At 38.4% G+C, this 19,536-nt stretch overlaps 1 protein-coding gene across 1 annotated transcript; it reads left to right on the forward strand.

The window, feature by feature from the left end:
- The first annotated feature begins 13,265 nt into the window (after positions 1-13,265).
- On the forward strand, positions 13,266-14,823 carry LOC143565425 (uncharacterized). The gene is made up of 3 exons (XM_077052399.1): positions 13,266-13,421; positions 13,508-13,757; positions 13,967-14,823. The coding sequence occupies exons 1-3, from the start codon at positions 13,266-13,268 to the stop codon at positions 14,821-14,823; spliced, it is 1,263 nt and encodes a 420-aa protein (XP_076908514.1).
- Positions 14,824-19,536: the final 4,713 nt, after the last annotated feature.

The following is a 19,536-nucleotide window of genomic DNA, read 5'->3' on the forward strand; positions in this document are numbered from 1 at the left end:
TAGGTGCCTAACATGCTCGCGGATCAAGACTGAACATCAGAGACCATCTGGCCTGTTACAAAAACCGATCATACCGCAGTGGAAGTGGGACGAAGTCGCTATGGACTTCATTACCAAACTCCCGCGGACACCCAGCGGTTATGACACGATTTGGGTTATCGTGGATTACTTGACCAAGTCTGCCCACTTTCTCCCTGTCCGCGAGACTACACTACGAGAAGCTGGCGCGGATTTACATTCGTGAGATCGTAACCCGTCACGGTGTGCCTAAGGGCATCACGTCTGACCGTGACCCCTCTTTTGCGTCAAGGTTCTGGAAGTCATTTCAGAAAGCCTTTGGGACAAGTGTGAAACTTAGCTCTGCCTATCATCCTGAAACGGAACGGACAGAGCGAAAGGACCATACAAACCCTGGAGGATATGCTCAGAGCCTGTATCCTTGAATTCGGTAGTAGCTGGGAGACTCACCTTCCTCTTGCAGAGTTCTCATACAATAACAGCTATCATGCTACCATCAAATGCGCACCATTCGAGGCACTCTATGGCAGGAAATGTCGTTCTCCACTGTGTTGGTCCGAGACCGGAGATTCTCAAATCCTCGGCCCGGAACTGATACAGGAAACCACTGACAGTATCGCCATCATCCAGCAAAGACTTAAGGACGCCCGCTGTCGACACAAGTATTACGCTGACAAACGCCGCAAACCTCTGGAGTTCCAAATAGGCGATCGCGTAATGCTCAAAGTTTCCCCCTGGAAGGGCATTGTTCGCTTCGGGAAAAAGGGAAAGTTTGCTCCAAGGTACGTAGGACCTTTCAAGATCATCGAAAAGGTCGGACCCGTAGCCTATCGCTTGGAATTGCCTCCAGAACTCAGCCGTGTTCACAACGTTTTTCATGTGTCGCAACTCAAAAAGTGCCCTCGTTGACGAGACCGCTCAAATCCCGATCGACACGGTTCGCATCGACGACAAACTACACTTTGTTGAGGAACCTGTCGAGATCCTAGATCGAGAAGTCAAAAGGACTAAGCGAAGCCGGATACCCATAGTCAAGGTACGTTGGAACAACCATCGTGGACCCGAGTTCACATGGGAGCGAGAGGATAAGATGAAGGAGGAATACCCTCATCTGTTCGCATAGTCATCATCTTTGTAATTCTAGAAATCTTGGAGTCTATGTAATCGTAATCATGTAATCAGGGACCAATATCAATCAATGAAGTATCATGTTGTTCCTATTTGCTTATAAATATTCTCTTATTTGCATAACACCAAGTTTGGCTACCCATGACTCGTGCTGGAAAACACAAGTTGTGCATACTTAATCATGTAAACATTGGGGTAAACTATGTATCATTGAGCCAAAATTTGTCATCATTCTAGCATTCATGAAGCATGGTTGTGTGTGTGTGTGTGGTGTCGTGTCGATTTTTCTAGCCGCACACAATGGAGTTTATACATTGATACAAGGTGAACTCGTAATTATAGTCCGGAATATAATTACATCAAGTTCACAGGTGTATACGTGTATAAACAATATGCTATTGTGTAACTATGAGTCGTGAACTCAAGCTTCGTGTAGGGAATTAATCAATGAATGTTGAAGGAGTGGTGGGTTAGCCGCTGGTACACCCTATACATAAACCCCTTCGGCACAAGTTGATTATGTCTGAAGCGAGACTTGGAATTAGGGACTCATAGTTAGCGTGGCAGCTGTGAGGCGTTAAATTCAAGAGTTATTGAGGGAATTATTCATTGGAGATTGAAGGAGTGGTGGGTTAGCCGCTGGTACACCCTATATATAAACCCCTTCAATCCGAAATGAATATGTCTGATGTAAAGCTTGAAGGTGATGCCTTGTAGTGGAAAATAGTGTGTCGTCCTGTGTGTCATTGAACTAATAGGAGTCGAAAGAAACACCCAAGTGGAGTTGAGGGAGTGGTGGGTTAGCCGCTGGTACACCCTATATATAAACCCCTTCAACTTGATTTGGGTGGTATCCAAGACAAAAATTAGGGGTAGTGGCGCATAGTGGTCATCATGGGATCATTTGATCTAAAACATCATTGCATCAACTATACTAAGTTCTAAATTTCGGGACGAAAATTCCTCTAAATTGGGGAGGATGTAACGCCCTGAAATTCGATTGGTAAACTAGGATCGTGAAATCATCGGAAACTATAGACTTTGGGATTCTGGACGATAAGTTCGGAACCCATATCATTGGAAAAATCTGCTTTTATCATTTAAAATGTTTATTTTATAAAACGACATTTACGCCTGAAAAATATTAATTTTTATGCTTTCGAAAAATTAAATGTTCTTATTAAAAAGATTTCAAATAATTATTCGGAAAATGGTTTTATAAAAGTTTTGCTGAAAAAGTTTTAGTTTGTTTAAAAACTTATGAACTCGACTAGTCTTGACCCGTCGGTAGCCTAAACCCGAACCCGAGTCACCCGAGTATTTAAGCGGAAAATCAAGTATTCTTACACCATCTCTTTCATTTCCACCAACACTTCCCACCCAAACACTCTCATTCTAGAGAGAGAAACTAGAGAGAGAAAGTCTTCAAACTTCAAATCCGAGTCCACAAATCTGTTTGTTGTTATTCTTGGTAAGATCTTCTTGAAAATCATCCATTTTTCATAACCATTTTCGGCCTCAAATCGAGCAAAAACACCCATTTTCGTTTCTTGAGTTTTCGGGTCAAAAACCGTCTTTTTTTGGTGTCAAAATGCAGGCTTTTGTGTTTAAAATCACTAGGAATCGATAGCCCTTTCAATCCCGAGCATTTCCATGTCAAAAACTTCGATTTTGGGTCAAAAATCTGGAAAATCTGAAAAACCCGTAGGTTTCTCCGTCGCCCAGCTTGAAGGAGTCGAATCAGACTCATTCGATCGAACCAGTCGATCGAATCAGTCCAGTCGATCGAATAGGAAAGCAACCGAATGGTCTCCAACTCATTCGACCGAATGAGTTTCGTATTCGATCGAACGAGTGTCTATTCGATCGAACAAGTTCCATGTTCGACCGAACGAGTTTTTCCAACTGGTTCGACCAAATGTGTTTCTAGTTCGATCGAGTGTGCCACAGATTCGACCGAATGTGTGTCTATTCGATCGAACGTGTTCCTATTCGATCGAATCAAGCCAGAACCAAGCTGTTTTCGTCTTTAAAACCCAGTTTTTGCTCGAGGCCGCGTAAGCTCGTTTTCTTAGACTTATAGCACGTTGTTAACCTTATATATATGTTCAACTCTAGGCTAAGGAGATCTATTGTAGCACCATCCTAACCCGAGATCAAGGTGAGTTCATAGCCCCTATTTAAGCTTTTCAAAACTATGGGGTGGAAACATGGTAACTTTACACGTTTGGATAAAATCATTTATGCAAACACTCTTTAAACTATAAACTTTTTGGATTTCTACACACGTGCGGAAATCCACAAGCTTTTTAAGAATCTATAAACTTTGGAAATCTATGAACATGGGGAAAACCCATCAACTTATGAGATCTAAGAACATTGGAAATCAATGAGTATGGGAAATTCTATGAACATTGACATCAAGGGAATGGAATCATATTCATATCATCATAGTCATTGTGTCAGCATGGAAATCTAGAGATCAAAGCATCATGAGTTGAATTGGACGCGAGAGTCTATTCTACTCTCGGTAGAACTCGCGACCATGAGTGGCATTCTATTCTCGGTGGCACTCGTAACTCATGGGATTTCATACTAGTCTCGGTGAAATCCATAACTCTTGAGGACCTATACTAGTCTCGGTAGGGACCAAGGGAACCCAGGATTCTTTGGGGAGTCTATCCTACTCTCGGTAGAACCTAGCTGAGTCCTGGATGACAAGAACGAGGTAGTCTTGGTTTAAGTCTTGCGTGGGATCAATCAAGTCTTGTGTGATCATTGAGTTTCATCATCATTCATCATCATCATCATTTATTCACCATCATCTTGGATACTAGTAAACAGTGGGATCTTGGTGTTGGTTTATCTAGTAAACTTAGCATGCTCAAATCTATATGTCCTTATTTATGCTTAACTGCTATGTGCTACATGTACCGTTGGGAGACCACAAATCTTTGAGTAATCTTATCACAAACGACTCTAATGGGAGAATAATAAGCCCGCTGAGAGTTCAGGAGAACATTTCATGTTTTACTTACTACAAAAACCTCTTTGGGAAAACCAAGAGACCTTTTCTTACAAACCATCTTAAAACCGGGTATTATATCCAAACATAGTAGTATAAGTTGTAGGAGTGGTGGGTTAGCCGCAGGTACACCCTATATATAAACCCCTACAACCTATACTAGTATGTTTGTGTATAAACTCTTTTTCTTTAAACCTATGAATTCACTCATCTACTTTATGTAGTTGACAGTTTGTTACATGTTTTCAGGAAATAATGCAGCAAGAAATCCCTAGCAAGTTTAGAGGCCTTAGAGAGATGAAGGCTAGTCCTAGGAGTTGTTTGGAAACTTGATATTTTGTATTAAAACAATTTGTTTCATGTTACCTGGATGGTGTAATATTTGACATTTTGGTTATGTTTATGCATTTAGACTTTTATACTATTGTGCTCAACAATCACGACTTAGTCGCCGCGCCTCGATTATTCCGCCATCACGATCGGGGTGTGACAGAAACGGAGATCCGGAACGCGTCAGGAAGAACCAGAACAGAGAACCGGTCAGATCGGGCCGGTCTGACCGGCCCCCTTGGAGAAGCACGCCGCGCCGCGCCTAGGGGAAAGGCAAAAAGCCCTTAGCGTGGCGCCTAGGCAATGCTGATTGGTTTTTAACTCGTTTTTGTTTATTGTCGGGCTTTGTTTTCGCTATTTAAACACCTTTAACTTAAACCTGACATAACCTGAAAGCCACCAGCCGATTTTGGAGAGTTCTTGGAGCTATTTTATGCATTTTTTGGTGATTTTGAAGGCAAGAGAACATCCGGTGAAGAGCTACATGTTCACGTTCGAGTTTATGGGTTTTATCATCTTCGATTCCCCGTTTCTTATACTTTCACCATGTTTTCGTTATTATTTGTTTTGTTTGATTTAGATTTTAATATGCAAGGCTAAATTTCATAGACTGCCTAGGTCGTGATGAACCTTAGTTCAGTTTGATTTTATTTGGATTTTCGTTTCGTTATGGATTTTATGTTCTAAGTAAACGATTGAGTTTTATTTAGTTGATGCGTATGATTGCTTGATTTTGTTTACTTGAATTTATTGTTTCACATTGCCCTTGTTGATTGTTTCATAGGATAGGGTTTTTTTAGGTCATTTACTGTGTGTTCTTGACTAGTTTATGATTGATATCGATTAAGATCATAGAAACAATAAAATCAATTAAACAAATAAAAGTGAGCTGGTAGTCTAAAAACTTGTAAAATGATAGGCTATTAATAGATCTTTGCTTGTCGGGATTGCTAGATTTAGTTCTTCGTAAGGAGTCCGTCTAGGTTTGATTGTCATCTTAGACTATTAAATTAATTGGGTGTGCTTTGCTATCTTTTGAATTCAGCGTTGTAAGGTAGATTTTCGTCATAAAAGATACTTAGACATAAGCAATTAAATAACCGTAAGGAAGTTTAATATAAAACTGGTGAGTCTTAAAACTTGTTAGAGATCCATAGGCGTCTTCTTGAAGTTCAAGGGTCCTGTTCGGGTTTTCTGTCAAGGGTCTATTTTATGATCCCGGTTCCATAACTTGCGTTTTTCCATTTAAATTAATAACCGTAACTTTGAGGATTCCGTCCTGGGTAGTTAATCTAATCATCTAAATTAATCCAAGTTTTCTAAATTGTTTATTAGATAAAGTAAATTAGTTTAAGTTTTATTAGTTAATTAATAAGTAATGATTATGTTTTATTATTATTATTATAATAATTAGGTTTAGGGTTTATTATTATATTAATTAGTTTATTAATAGTTTTAATTAAAGTAATCATTAGTTAATTATTATTATTAGAGTTTAAATTAATTAGTTTTAAAATCCCCCTCAAATATTATTAATAATTAGTCGTGTCTTGTAGTTGAGTCTAATTTGCTAGTTTCGTAATTTAAAGAGTCTCGTGGTTCGATATCCGGACTTACTTAGCTGTACTAGAGTCGACCGGTTCACTTGCCGGTTAGTAGTTTAAGTTAAGTTTAAGGGTCTAGAGTATTACTTAGTGTCTAAATTAGTATAATTTTAGTTATTTATTTTATAACTACTTCAAGCACATCAGGGTTAACCGATGAAAATCCGGGACTCCGTTATGAGTAGCAAACCCGTGAACCTTGAGGACGCCAACACTTTAGCCGGTGCGCTATCAGAAAATCATGTGAAGGCGAGTACCCTAACCCTCAAGAAACCGAGTGAGAAAGCCAAGCCCGAGCCAACACCGCAAGCCAAGGTTGAACCCGCACCACAAGCCATTAACTAACCCAACTCTTCCCGTCACAATAACAACAACAACAAGAAACCCCAAAACCAATCACCGAAACTTTGCTGTTACCCAACCCCAACCGCAACAAAATCAAACCCAAGCTCCCAAAACCGAAGACCCTATACCGGTACTTTCCTACTATGCAACACTTGCCAACTACATCACCCATCACATTTGCCATGTCTCCAATGGCACTATTTGTAGCCGTTTTGGTCATCTCAACACTACATGTCGATCTGCACAACAAGCCCAACCTAACCAACCAAGAACCACTCCCCAAAATTCCCAAAACCGATATGCACCCTACCCACCAAACCAACCGCAACCCTGAGCTTGCTTCGGTTGTGGAGATCCTAACCATTTCCGCAATAATTGTCCCCGATTAACCTTTGTCAACCAAGCACAAACCGTGACCATACCATAATACCAAACCCAAGCCTACCAAGTTCAAACCTACCAACCCCAAATTCCCCAACTCAGTGCACCACTCATCCAACCCATCCATGCAATCCAAGCACCACCACCTCCTCCAAAACAAGCACCTCAAGTCAACCGTGGCAATCAAGGGCGAGCTTTCATAATGAATGCAAACCAAGCTCAAGTGGCAAACGATGTCGTGAACGGTGTGTTTTTGGTGAACCATCATTTGGCTTCTATTTTATTTGATATTGGTTCCGTAGAAGTTTTATTCTTTGAAATTTGAGCCGAAAATTGTTATGCCTCGAACCAAGCTTTCCAAACCGTTTTCTGTTGAAGTCACCAATGGCAATTCCATTACCATCAACTCCGTCGTCCGCGATTGTACTCTCTTCCTTGCTAATCATATATTCTCCATAGATCTCATCTCGATGCAAATGGGAAGTTTCGATGTGATAGTAGGCATGGATTGGTTATCTTTGCACCGTGCCGAAGTTGTTTGTTTCGATAAATTCATTCGCATTCCACTCGTCAACGGTAATATTCTTATAGTCTTTGGAAACGCTACTTTTAGAAGACATTCCTAAAACCGCTTTCTGTACTCGATATGGACATTTTGAATTTTTGGTTATGCCCTTCGGGTTAACAAATGCACCCGCGGTATTTATGGACCTCATGAACTGTGTTTGCAAACCATTCCTTGATAAATTCGTTATTGTCTTTATTGATTACATCCTTATCTTTTCTAAATCTAAAGCCGAACATGAACATCATTTGCGTTCCATTCTCGAGCTCCTTAGAAACTAGCGACTTTATGCCAAATTCTCCAAATGTGAATTTTGGCTAGAGGAAGTTCAATTTTAACGACATATCGTAAAAGACAAAGGTATTCTTGTTGATCCCGCTAAAATTAAGGCCATTAAGGATTAAGGCCGTTAAGGATTGGAAAACTCCAACGACTCCCACGAAAATTGGATCCTTCCTAGGTATGGCCGGATATTATCGGCGTTTCATTTGAAACTTTTTCTAAGATCTCTTTTCCTCTTACCTCCCTCACCTTTAAAGGTAAACCCCATTCGATTTGGGTTCGAAGCAAGAGGAAGCCTTTTGTACTCTAAAGGACATGCTTTGCAATGCTCCCGTTCTAACCCTTCCCGATGGAAACAGCGATTTCGTTGTATTTTTCGATTGCCTCTCATCAAGGACTTGGTTGTGTTCTCATGCAACGAGGTCAAGTCATCGCTTACGCATCAAGGAAACTTAAGGTCAACGAGAAGAACTATACGACTCATGATCTCGAACTTGGTGCCATCGTTTTCGCTCACAAACTCTGGAGACATTACCTTTATGGTACGAAATGTGTGGTTTTTACCGATCATAAAAGCCTTCAACATATTTTTGACCAAAAGATCTCAACATGAGACAACGATGATGGGCCGAATTACTTAGCGATTATGATTGCGAAATTTGCTACCACCCCGGTAAAGCGAATGTTGTCGCCGACGCCCTAAGTCGAAAGATTAATGTTAAATCCGTTATACTCTTAAGCGTTGTTGTTCAAACCGATCTTCAAATCCGTATCTTCCAAGCTCAACGTACCTCTGTTGAAGAAGGTAACATGCACGATGAAACGTCATGTGGTGCCGAACTTCAACTCGAAACCAAACCCGATGGTCTTTTGTACTTTCTCAATCGTTTTAGGGTTCCCAATCACTATGATCTTCGTACTTGTATACTCGACGAAGCTCTTCGTGGTATTCTGTTCATCCCGGTGCGGATAAGATGTATTTCGATCTTCGTGCTACCTTTTGGTGGCTGGGTATGAAAAAGGACGTAGCGTTGTTTGTATCTAAATGTCTTACTTGCTCAAAAGTCAAAGCCGAACATCAAAGACCTTTTGGTCTACTTGAGCAACCACCGATTCCCGTTTGGAAATGGGAAGACACTGCTATGGACTGTATCACTAAATTACCCAACACCCAAAAAGGCAACGATAGTATTTGGGTGATTATTGATCGTTTAACCAAGTATGCTCATTTCATTCCGATCCGCGAAAAGTATTATGTCGAGCAGCTTGCTCAAATCTATGTTCGGGAAATTGTGTGTCGACACGGTTTACCATTGACTATCATTTCTGATCGCGATGCCCGTTTTACCTCTCATTTTTGGTGATCTCTTCAAGAAGCCTTGGGAACTCGTCTCGATCTTAGCACCGGTATCATCCTCAAACGGACGGTCAATCCGAACGTACGATCCAAACACTCGAGGATATGCTACGAGCATGTGTTGTTGATTTCGGTGGGAATTGGGATTCTCACATTCCGTTCATCGAGTTTTCCTATAACAATAGCTATCATTCTAGCATTGACATGGCTCATTTTCAAGCTCTTTACGGTCGTAAATGACGTAGATCTTCCTGTTTCTAGCTTCCACAAACTCCAACAAGCAATAATCATAATTCCTACAATGATCTTCTTCTCAGTCTCACCTTTGTTAATATCTTCTACCTAAAAACAAATATATGGGGTATCTTGCACCAGAAACTAATATGTTGCCAAACCACCGAAGCAAAAAGGCAACCGAAAAAAACATGATTAACCAAGTCACAAGACACAATTAGGAGACTGAACCCTGATTACCCTCCTAGTTAGGGCTTCATACATAGGAAGGTTGTTCAGCAAAACCTTCCACACAAGTATATTTCATTTTAGCGGAACCCATTTACACCACAAAGAGACTAAATGTTCCAAATAGGAGCTAACTTGAATCATCGTTTTTCCGATGGAGCTAACTGAGAAATCATCTGAGTTGTCCCCTTACCATTTCCAAGAGTCATCTCCCCCTTTCCATCTAATAGAGGACATAACTTTGAACAATTTTTCCCTGTAGAACCTTTCAGCATTGGTTCCCGGTTCCCTCCACCATTTCCATTTCCACCTATAGGAATTGTTTAACCACCAAATCCTCTCACTTATTTTGCAACTCTTATTATTTTTCAAAATGACCAAATTAGGAAAACTATCTTTCAATAGGGTGTTACTATACCAAAGATCCAACTAAAATCTTATGTTATTCCCATCTCGTAGCTTTCCTTTAAAAGGGTACTCCAACATCACCACTCCCATCTCAAGTTAAGATATTTCACCATCGCCTTCCAAGCACCTGAAATATTATTGTTGAAAAGAACCACTTTGCTATCATCTCTAGTTAAGATATTTCGCCATCGCCTTCCAAGAACCTGAAATATTATTGTTGAATAGAACCACTTTGCTATAATCTCTAGACCAATGAATACGTCAATAACTTTTTTCCAAAGCCCATTCTTATCTAATTTATATCTCTACTCCCACTTAGTTAGGAAAGCTTTGCTTAACACTTTAAGTTTGCACAAACCAAGACCTCCCAACCTATTGGGTAGAGGCACTTTATCCTAAATGACCCAATGATTTTTCTCACTTCATTTAACCTCCCCGTAAAATTTTCTGCATAATGCCTCCAAGATCACAATTACCTTAGTCGGGACCATAATAAAGAGAGAGAGAGAGAGAGAGAGAGAGTAATTCTGAAGGCTCTGTAAAACCGATTTGATAAAGATAATGTGACATTCGTCATTTTTGGGTCTCGATTTGTAATCTTTAATCATGTAAACCGACCCGTTTTGTAAACTGAAACTTATGATATAATCAAAATGATGGTTTTTATGTTACAATATTGTTTTACACTTGTTGGGTCTTGAAAACATCCTTTTCGGTCTTTAAAAAGCGTAAAAATCACTTAAAACGAACTCCGGGGACCATTCTGTCATTTTTGAAAGACATTACCAGCCACCACCCCAGGGATAGCCCTATACGCCGCGTATAGCGACCTGGTGCAGACCTGCAGCTCGTGTGTTTGTTGTTTTGTGTTTTGTTTTGACCCTCTTTTCATGTAAATACTTGATATTAACACCCTTATTTGACCACCATCCTTCCCCTATATATACACCACCATTTCCATCCATTATTCCCTGCTACAACTCCAAATTCTCTCTCAAACATCAAAGATTCAAGGTTTTTTTCTTAAGTGTTCTTGAGTGTTTGACTTCCAAAAGTCAAACTAAGTTTAATTGTACTTTCTAATTTAGTCTTACTAACACTTGTTTATGATTGTAAAACATATATATAATATACATCCCTTGTTACCTTTGGTAGTTGCTTCTCCGGCTTCAGACGCTGAGGTTTCGGACCTCGTAAGGCAAGGCTTCAAGGAGAACTTCGTGTTCTTGATATATATATATATATACTTATATAACTTGTTTATACACACTAACCATGCTTAACTTCTGCTCATTTTAGTTTGAGTAAACTGCGGTTTTCGTCCCTGTGGTTTGTCCAAATTTGCGATTTTAGTCCAATAGTTTCTGATTGTCTTTTTTCATCCCTGTGGTTTCATTTTGCTTTCAATTATATCCTAAACAACTAACCCCGTTAAAACCACCTGGTTATGTCCATCATCTTGAGGGGCAGTTTGGTAATTGTACTCCCAAAGGAAACACCAACCAACCCTAAATCCCTTATTAAAAAACCATCCAATTGTCTTTTTCAATTGTTTTGTTCGACACCACGATTCCAAACCCTAGAAGAACAATGAACCACAATTCCAAACTCTAGACGAACAAACAACGACGATTCACCACTAATCTTTGATCATGGCGCTTAGTCTCTGGTGGCTTCGATCTCCACATGAAAAGTTTGACCCCGATGAAGAATATCGTAAGTACCGATCTCTGTTTAACCGGTTTCTTTAAACTTTTTTCCATGATTGTCTGGATCAACAATAGTTATTAAATCTTTACTGATATTGTTTATTAAGCAGGGGGTCACCCAAAGGTTTTCTCCATGAAGTTTAACTATGGTGGGAGATTCACAAAGCCTCTAGGAAGAACCTATGTTAATGGAAAGGTAGGGTTTTTTGATATGGTTGACTCTTTCGAGTTTGGGTTCCACGAACTAGAATCTATGACAGATTGCTTAGATCTTTATGTAGGAGATGAAATACTTTATTACTATTTTAAGGTTCCAAACAGGGATCTTGATTATGGTTTAAGGGCTTTAACAAATGACACTGATCTTGATGAGTTGTTTAAGTATGTTGAGGAGTTTAAGGTTATTGAGGTATACACTGAGCTTGGATGCCAGGCAATAGGCACTACAGAAACTATCAATGAAAGTCAAGTAAGCCAAGTAGATAATGAGGTTAGGACTAAGGATCACATTGATGAAGATAACAATGGGGATAGTGAGGGTGGTGACGAAGATAACACTAGGGATGGTGAGAGTGGTGACGAAGATAACAATGGGGATGGAGAGAGTAGCGATGAAGATGATTCTGAGGATTCTAATTTCTTTGTTGACAGTGATAATAGCTGTGATGATTTAGAAGTAGACATGAATGAATTTAGATCTGTGGTGGATATACCTGTTAATGAAGAACATCAACACTTCGCTAGTGAAGATGATAACAGTGATTTTGAAGTTGACTTAGATGATTTTGATAGCATGGATGAAGATGAAACACCTTTAAGCAATGCAATGAAAAAGGCTAGGAAGAAGAATAGAAAGGGCAAAGATCCAGTGTTTGCACCTTTTTATGTTGGACAACAGTTTTCAAATAGGGATGAAGTTAGGGATCTAGTGAAGAAGTTTTGCAATGAGAGTAGAAGGCAACTTTACTTTAAAAATAATGATAAAGAAAGAGTAAGGGTGTTGTGTGCTGGAGTTACACATGCTGTTGGTGGGTCCAAAGAGGTAGTTGTGAAGAGTAAAGTTGGTGGGTATCAAAAGGTGGATAAGTCAAAAAAAGCAATGAAAGAACCAATGGAAGAAAAACTGATTCCCACTTGTCCTTTTGTCTTACATATCTCCAACCACAATAAATTATCCTCTTGTGTTGTGAAGACCTTTACTAATGAGCATACATGCCTTAATACAAGAAATGTCAAGTTGTGTACTGTGAGTTGGATTGATAAAAAAGCTGAACAAATTGTTGCTTCGAACTACAACATACCAGTTAAAGCACTACAAGATCAATTCCAGAGAAAATATCAAATACAACTCTCAGAGACTAAAGTTTTCCGGGCGAGGGCCATGGCTAGGCAGAAGATTGATGGTAATTTCACTACTCAGTATGCACTTCTAAGGGACTATTGTAAGGAGCTAGTTAGAGCTAATCCGGGAACATCTGTGGCGATTGAGGTAGAGAAAGAGTTTAACCCATCTAGTTTAACAAGGCAGTTCAAGAGGGTTTACATTTGTTTAGCTCCATTGAGGGAAGGGTTTAAAGCTTGTGGTAGGGACCTATTGGGATTGGATGGCTGCTTCATGAAGGGGCCTTTTCCTGGATAGATTCTAACTGCAATGGGAGTAGACTCAAATAATTGCATATATCCCGTGGCATATGCTTTAGTCGAAGCTGAAACAACTGAATCATGGACTTGGTTCTTGGAGTGCCTAGGTCGTGATCTTGATCTATATGCAAATTCCAATTTCACTTTCATTAGTGATCGACAAAAGGTACATCCAAGTTTTAACTGTTCACGTATTGTGTTTACTATTTTTGTCATCACTTATTGTGTTTACTTGGGTTTATTATTAATCAGGGTGTTATACCAGCTTTAAAGAAGACATATCCAAGTGTTGAACACATATTTTGCTTGAGACACATTCATGAGAATATGAAGTCTAAGTGGAGGGGTCATGTGTTTAAAGATCTACTTTGGAAGTGTGCTACAACAACTACTATTCCACAGTTTGAGAAGGCAATGACAGAAGTGAAGGTCCAAGATCAAGCTTTACATGATTGGCTACGTGATATCCACCCAAAGCACTGGTCTAAAGCATACTTTAGTGGTACGATTCTTTAAAATTAAAAGTATTACGTGTTCAGTGGTACGATTCTGGTTATTTTTTCGGGTTTCGGGTCGTTCGGATCAGGTTGTTCGGGTTTTGGGTTAAATGGTTCTGGTAAATTAGGATCGGTATTTGGGTTTAAAAAGTTAAAATCTAAACTTATATTGAAAAACACAACCCTAATTATTTTATCTATTGTGTCTTTGCAGGAAGGTCAACAAGTGATGTTCTCTTAAATAATCTATCCAAGGTGTTCAACAGGAAACTGGTTGGCGGAAGAGACAAGCCCATTATAACCTGCTTGGAGTTTATTAGGGAATATTTGATGAAGAGAATTGTTTTAGTTCGTAAAAGCATTTCCAAGTGTGATGGTCCTCTGACTCCGAAAGCAACAACACTGTTTGAAGGAATTAAAAAAGATGCATTATTGTACAAAGTCATATGGAATGGGATGAACAAGTACCAAGTAAGTGGGCCTTCACAAGATCAATGTGTAGTCGATGTTGACAAGAAGACTTGCTCATGCGGAATGTGGGAGTTGATTGCCATACCATGCAAGCATGCAGTGGCAGTCAATTATAATATGGCCCAAAATGGCATGGATGTTGACATTCCAGAGGCTTGGATCTCTAAAGTCTACTTGCTTGATACATGGAAGAAGGTGTACGATCATACCATTGACCCAATCAACGGTGTTCAAATATGGACGCCTTCAGAATGCCCAACAACTCTTAAGCCTCCAAAGCACCACAAACAAATTGGAAGGCCAAAGAAGAAACGAAAGAAAAGTGCTGAGGAGTTGAGCGAACTTGCTAGGGAATGGAATATGCCAAGGTCTAGTAACACGGTCACGTGCAAGAATTGCAAAACACAGGGGCATAATATAAGGTCTTGTACCGCGCCAAATTTTTCATCACAGCCTGAAAAGAAAAAGGGCACAGCCAAAGGGGGGAAAAAGTTGTCACAAGTGGAAGGTTCAAAAAGAAGGGCAGCACCAAAGGGAAAGAAAAAGTGTCACAGGTGGGAGGTTCAAAAAAGAAAGGCACCACCAAAGGTCTTTGATTGAATGGTGTTTGTGTTGATTGTCTTTTGAAACTGTTAATATGTTTGATGGTTATCATGTTTTGGCATGTTTGACTTTTTAGTCGAATTTGCAATACTTTCCCAAACATAATCTAGTATTTATGTTTGATGGTTATCATGTTTTGTATATCAAGGCTTTGACTCTAGATGTTGCATGTTAGTTTTTATGTAATGGATGCTATGTTTTGGTTGAAGTATGGATGTTTTAGTATGCTTGTGATTATATGGTTGTTATTTGTTGGTATGTTTGACTTTATTGACAAATATGAGTTTTTCAAGGTAATTGTCTTTTTAAAATTCAGATTTTGACAAGTTGCATATTTTAGTATTTGATTGTCTTTTTAAAATCCAGGTACTTGTCTTTAGCATTTCCAAGTGATATCATGCTAACAGGTCACTGCAGTAAATATCTTTAATTAACAAGATAAGGTGTCAAATGACCTCTATTATTTGCTAAAAAAATGAAGAGCTGGTACATAAAATATTAGGTAAACTTTTCATACCCTAAACTAGTTGCAAGAATCCATTGAATTATGCATTCTAGTGTCGGCAAATGACAAAAATGGTGGTTTTTGACCAACTCAGTTTTGACAAACAATGTTTCGTTTGTAACCTATTGTTATAATGCATAAGGTAATTAAGGGGTGCAAACGAGCCGAGCCAAGCCCAAGCTCGACTAGGCACAAGCTCGGCTCGTTTAACTTATACATAGCTCGAGCTTGAGCTTGGCTCGTTTCGAGCTCTATTAAACGAGCTTATTTTTAGGCTCGCGAGCCGGCTCGAGCTCGTAAGTAAAGCTTGGGCTCGGGCTCGTTTATTGAATGAGCTTGTTTTTAGGCTTGAGCTCGGCTCATTTGCACCCCTAACGTTAATAAACCAAACTTGTCGTATGGTAGCCAAAATACGAAATTTCATTAATAGTGGTCATCAACAAAATTTGCAACATAGTGCATTTAATCACATCCTATAGTTAAGAGTACAACATAAAAACATAAAGCCAGTGACCTTTACAAGTTTCAGGTCATTTAAAAATCAAATACAACAAAAAAAACATCCAACTTAAACCTAAATAAATCTTCGCCTTTTGTTTTGAATTGCATTAGCTCTTGCCATGGCTCCGTGATTATTGGCGGATCTCAATAGACCAGTAATGATTTCTTGAGCTCTTTGGCACAATGGGGAATCAACCCAATCAACAAAACCACATCTTGATGCCTGGTAAGATTTTGAAGTAATTAGGAAAAAAAACAAAATATAGTTTCAATATAAAAAAAACTTACACTCGTGCAACAGTGAAATCGTCTACCAGGATTGGCATCGGTCCAAGACGTGCGAATGGTTGTAACTGAACCACATGAGCAAAACACCATTCGATTGTTGGCTCGGCGACGAAGTGATTGTGTGTTATAGGAGCTCGACATTGTCTATTCAAATGTTGTCTATCTTGGGATGAAGAAGATGATACAGACAACAAAAAGAATGAAAAAGAGGTCTGGGAATTAGGGATTTAGGGTTGGTTGGTGTTTCTTTTGGGAGTACAATTACCAAACTGCCCCTCAAGATGATGGACATAACCAGGTGGATTTAACGGGGTTAGTTGGTTAGGATATAATTGAAAGCAAAATGAAACCACAGGGACGAAAAAAGACAATCAGGAACTATTGGACTAAAATCGCAAATTTGGACAAATCACAGGGACGAAAACCGCAGTTTACTCTTTTAGTTTATTTATAAGTTCCATGGTTATGGGTTTGAGGGTCTATGATTCGGTTTAACTGTAAATACCTCTAAACCGTAAACCGAACTTTGCTTACTAGTTTTAGTTAAATACTTGTTTAAACATGTTTAATGTTAGATCTCAGTTTATAAAACCATTGTTATGAGTTCCATGGTTATGGGTTAGTAGATTCTAAACTCGGTCTTAACCCGAAATTAGATCCGAACCGTAAACCGAACTTTTGTTTAAAGACTTTATTGTTAACTTTTTGGTTGTAAAACTTAAGTATTTTGATTTGTACATTATTATACAAGTTCTTAGATATTTGGGCATGTGGAAACCATCTATGAACTTATTGTGAGATGGAAACCGAACCAATCCGATTTTTACTCGCTTAAGACACACAAGTGTGTTTTCTTAATTACTTGGAAATGCTGGATCCAACTTGATCTCATAACAAAGTTTGGACCGACAAAACCGAACACTCGCTTAATGTACGTTGTTAGTTCTAAAACAACAGATCTACATACTTGGTTAAGTATAAATGGATTTTTATGAGTTATCTCATAACATTTAATATTTTGGAAAGTTGACTTTGGGTTTGACCAATAGTCAAGATCCGAACCAACAACCCGAATACTCGTTAAAACCCGTTTTAGTATCTTTATTCTAAAGGGACTTGCATTCTTGCATTTTACCCACCTTATTACTTAACATAGGTTGAGTAAATATTAAGGTTAGATAGTTTAACCCGGTTTCGAGAAAACTTACATTTTTAAAGGGTTATTATTATTAGTTCTTAAATAGTTACATTTTAAACCTTGAACTTTAATTATTTACATTTCTCAACATTTATTTTATTTAAAAACTTTCAAGACGACCTTTCTAAATCCGAAACTTCTTTCCTTTTAGGCATTGTTCGTTAAACCCGTCGTTCCGGAAAATCTCCAAATTATCAACTTTCAAGTTTATTACTTGAACGTGAGTATTTTCATACCCCGTTTTCTACTTTTCGTTTTGAGGGTGACATTTCATACTTATTCAAATTAAATGCTTTATACTTGAATCCTAAACCACAAACGTTGTTGTATACTTTACTTGAATAATTGCTCGATTTGGTGTTCTATCCTTATATGTCTATATGCTTATGTGTTTTATCGCTTTTGGGAGGTTGATTCATAAATACATGAACTATATGGTATTCTCTTATAGCACGGTGTCGTTAATGTATTCTTATTAACGACCTTAAGAAATCTGAATCTATTTGGTATTCTCTTATAGACGGTGCCGCTAATGTATTCTTATTAGCGACCTCATATTATCCAAATTATTGCTATTTATTTGTTGTTTCGTATGCAAGATTGTGGCTCTTTTCTTATTACATACTCATATGCTCAAACTTATGAATCGCTCACCAACCTTTGTGTTGATAAACTTTATTTTATGAAATGTTATAGGTTTGCATTTAAGTTGATTATGGAGCTTGTGGAGAAAGCGTCACAAATACCTTTAAGATATTAGCAAAAATGACCAATATTTATTTGCTATATTTTGTTATGTTTATCTTATGAACAAGTTGTTTATGTGACATTTTCGTTGTTGTGAAATGAAATGAGCTTGTTAAATATTGTCACTTTAATTAGTGTCATGTGCCTATGGGCAATCATTACAACTCGGCATGTTCCGCCGCCTTTACTCGGGTTGTGACAGATATCCCTACCACCAATAGATAAAGTATACGCTTTCCATAAAGAGAGCCTATCTTCAAATACACATGTTCCTAGTTTCATATTACACTAGTTCTATATTTTTATACCGAAGCCTTTTAGATAGCTATAATTTATTGCTTTCAATCAATTTAATTTATTTAACTTTTAGACGACTTTTTATATACTATTATAACCTTATTTTTCTGTGTTTAAGGAAGACAGAGACGAATCATAGAATGCACCCTCGTCTCACCTTATATAAATCATCAAATTATTAACGTTTGCTATCGTTTATCGAGAAAGATTTTTTTTTTCATTTAGGTGCTTTTTTTTCCTAGGTGTCAGAAAACAACCCTTGAAGGTATGGTTTCTTATTTTGTTGTATTTTTATTATTTAAGTTTCTAATGATGACTCTTTACTTTACTACGTGCCCGTTAGTAATGTTGTATTTTATTATGCGACCCGATCCGGATAGAAAGACATCCGTACATAGAAAAATATTAACCTTGTTCATTTGTTTTGGCCCAACTCTAATATATATGTCCAGTACTGGATATGACGTATAGATTGATCAATTTTAACACCAACAATATCTGATATATCTCATTGCCACGAATCATATTAAGCTCGTATTACACATGAACCAACATGTAATCATCTCTACCCTCAAATTTCCGACACCATCAATATCTTTTTAGCCAACCCATATTATCGTTTTATATACGTATTATCACATAAGCCATGTTACCTTGTCTTCACAACAGAGCATGTCGGTGAGTGCAACGACGAAAACAATTTTCATGGGATGACTATTAAGCCCGGCAACACGTGAACAGGTCCCTTCCCATGTGATCAACCCCTCATATTTAATCCAACATTATACACGTCCCTTTGTGGTGTTCCTTTCACTCCAAGTCAAGCATATTTTACAAATAACATCTACATCAAAGACAACCCCATTACTTAACCATGTTCCTCTGATCCAAGATCTTGAATCGACACCACAACCATCAAGTTTATCTTTTGATATGAAGCTTGTATACAGGTGGACCCATGATTATTTTATTGGTGACATGTTTCGAAAATATATGTGAACTAGTGTCACTTAACTATCAAATACATAAATTATACTTAAAAAGAGTATCAGATACTATAATATAAAATTGTTTTTTGGCCATGTCAGGTAACACTGGTCTTTACTACTTGGGTTAGCCTCCAAGCTTGATGTGTGAAGTAATTTGTCGTAATACACAACCACAACCGACATTA

This window comes from Bidens hawaiensis, unplaced genomic scaffold (genome assembly GCF_021521415.1).
Source record: "Bidens hawaiensis isolate Kalapana, Puna unplaced genomic scaffold, B.hawaiensis_p1.1 tig00022332_1, whole genome shotgun sequence".
Classification (NCBI taxonomy): Eukaryota; Viridiplantae; Streptophyta; class Magnoliopsida; order Asterales; family Asteraceae; genus Bidens; species Bidens hawaiensis.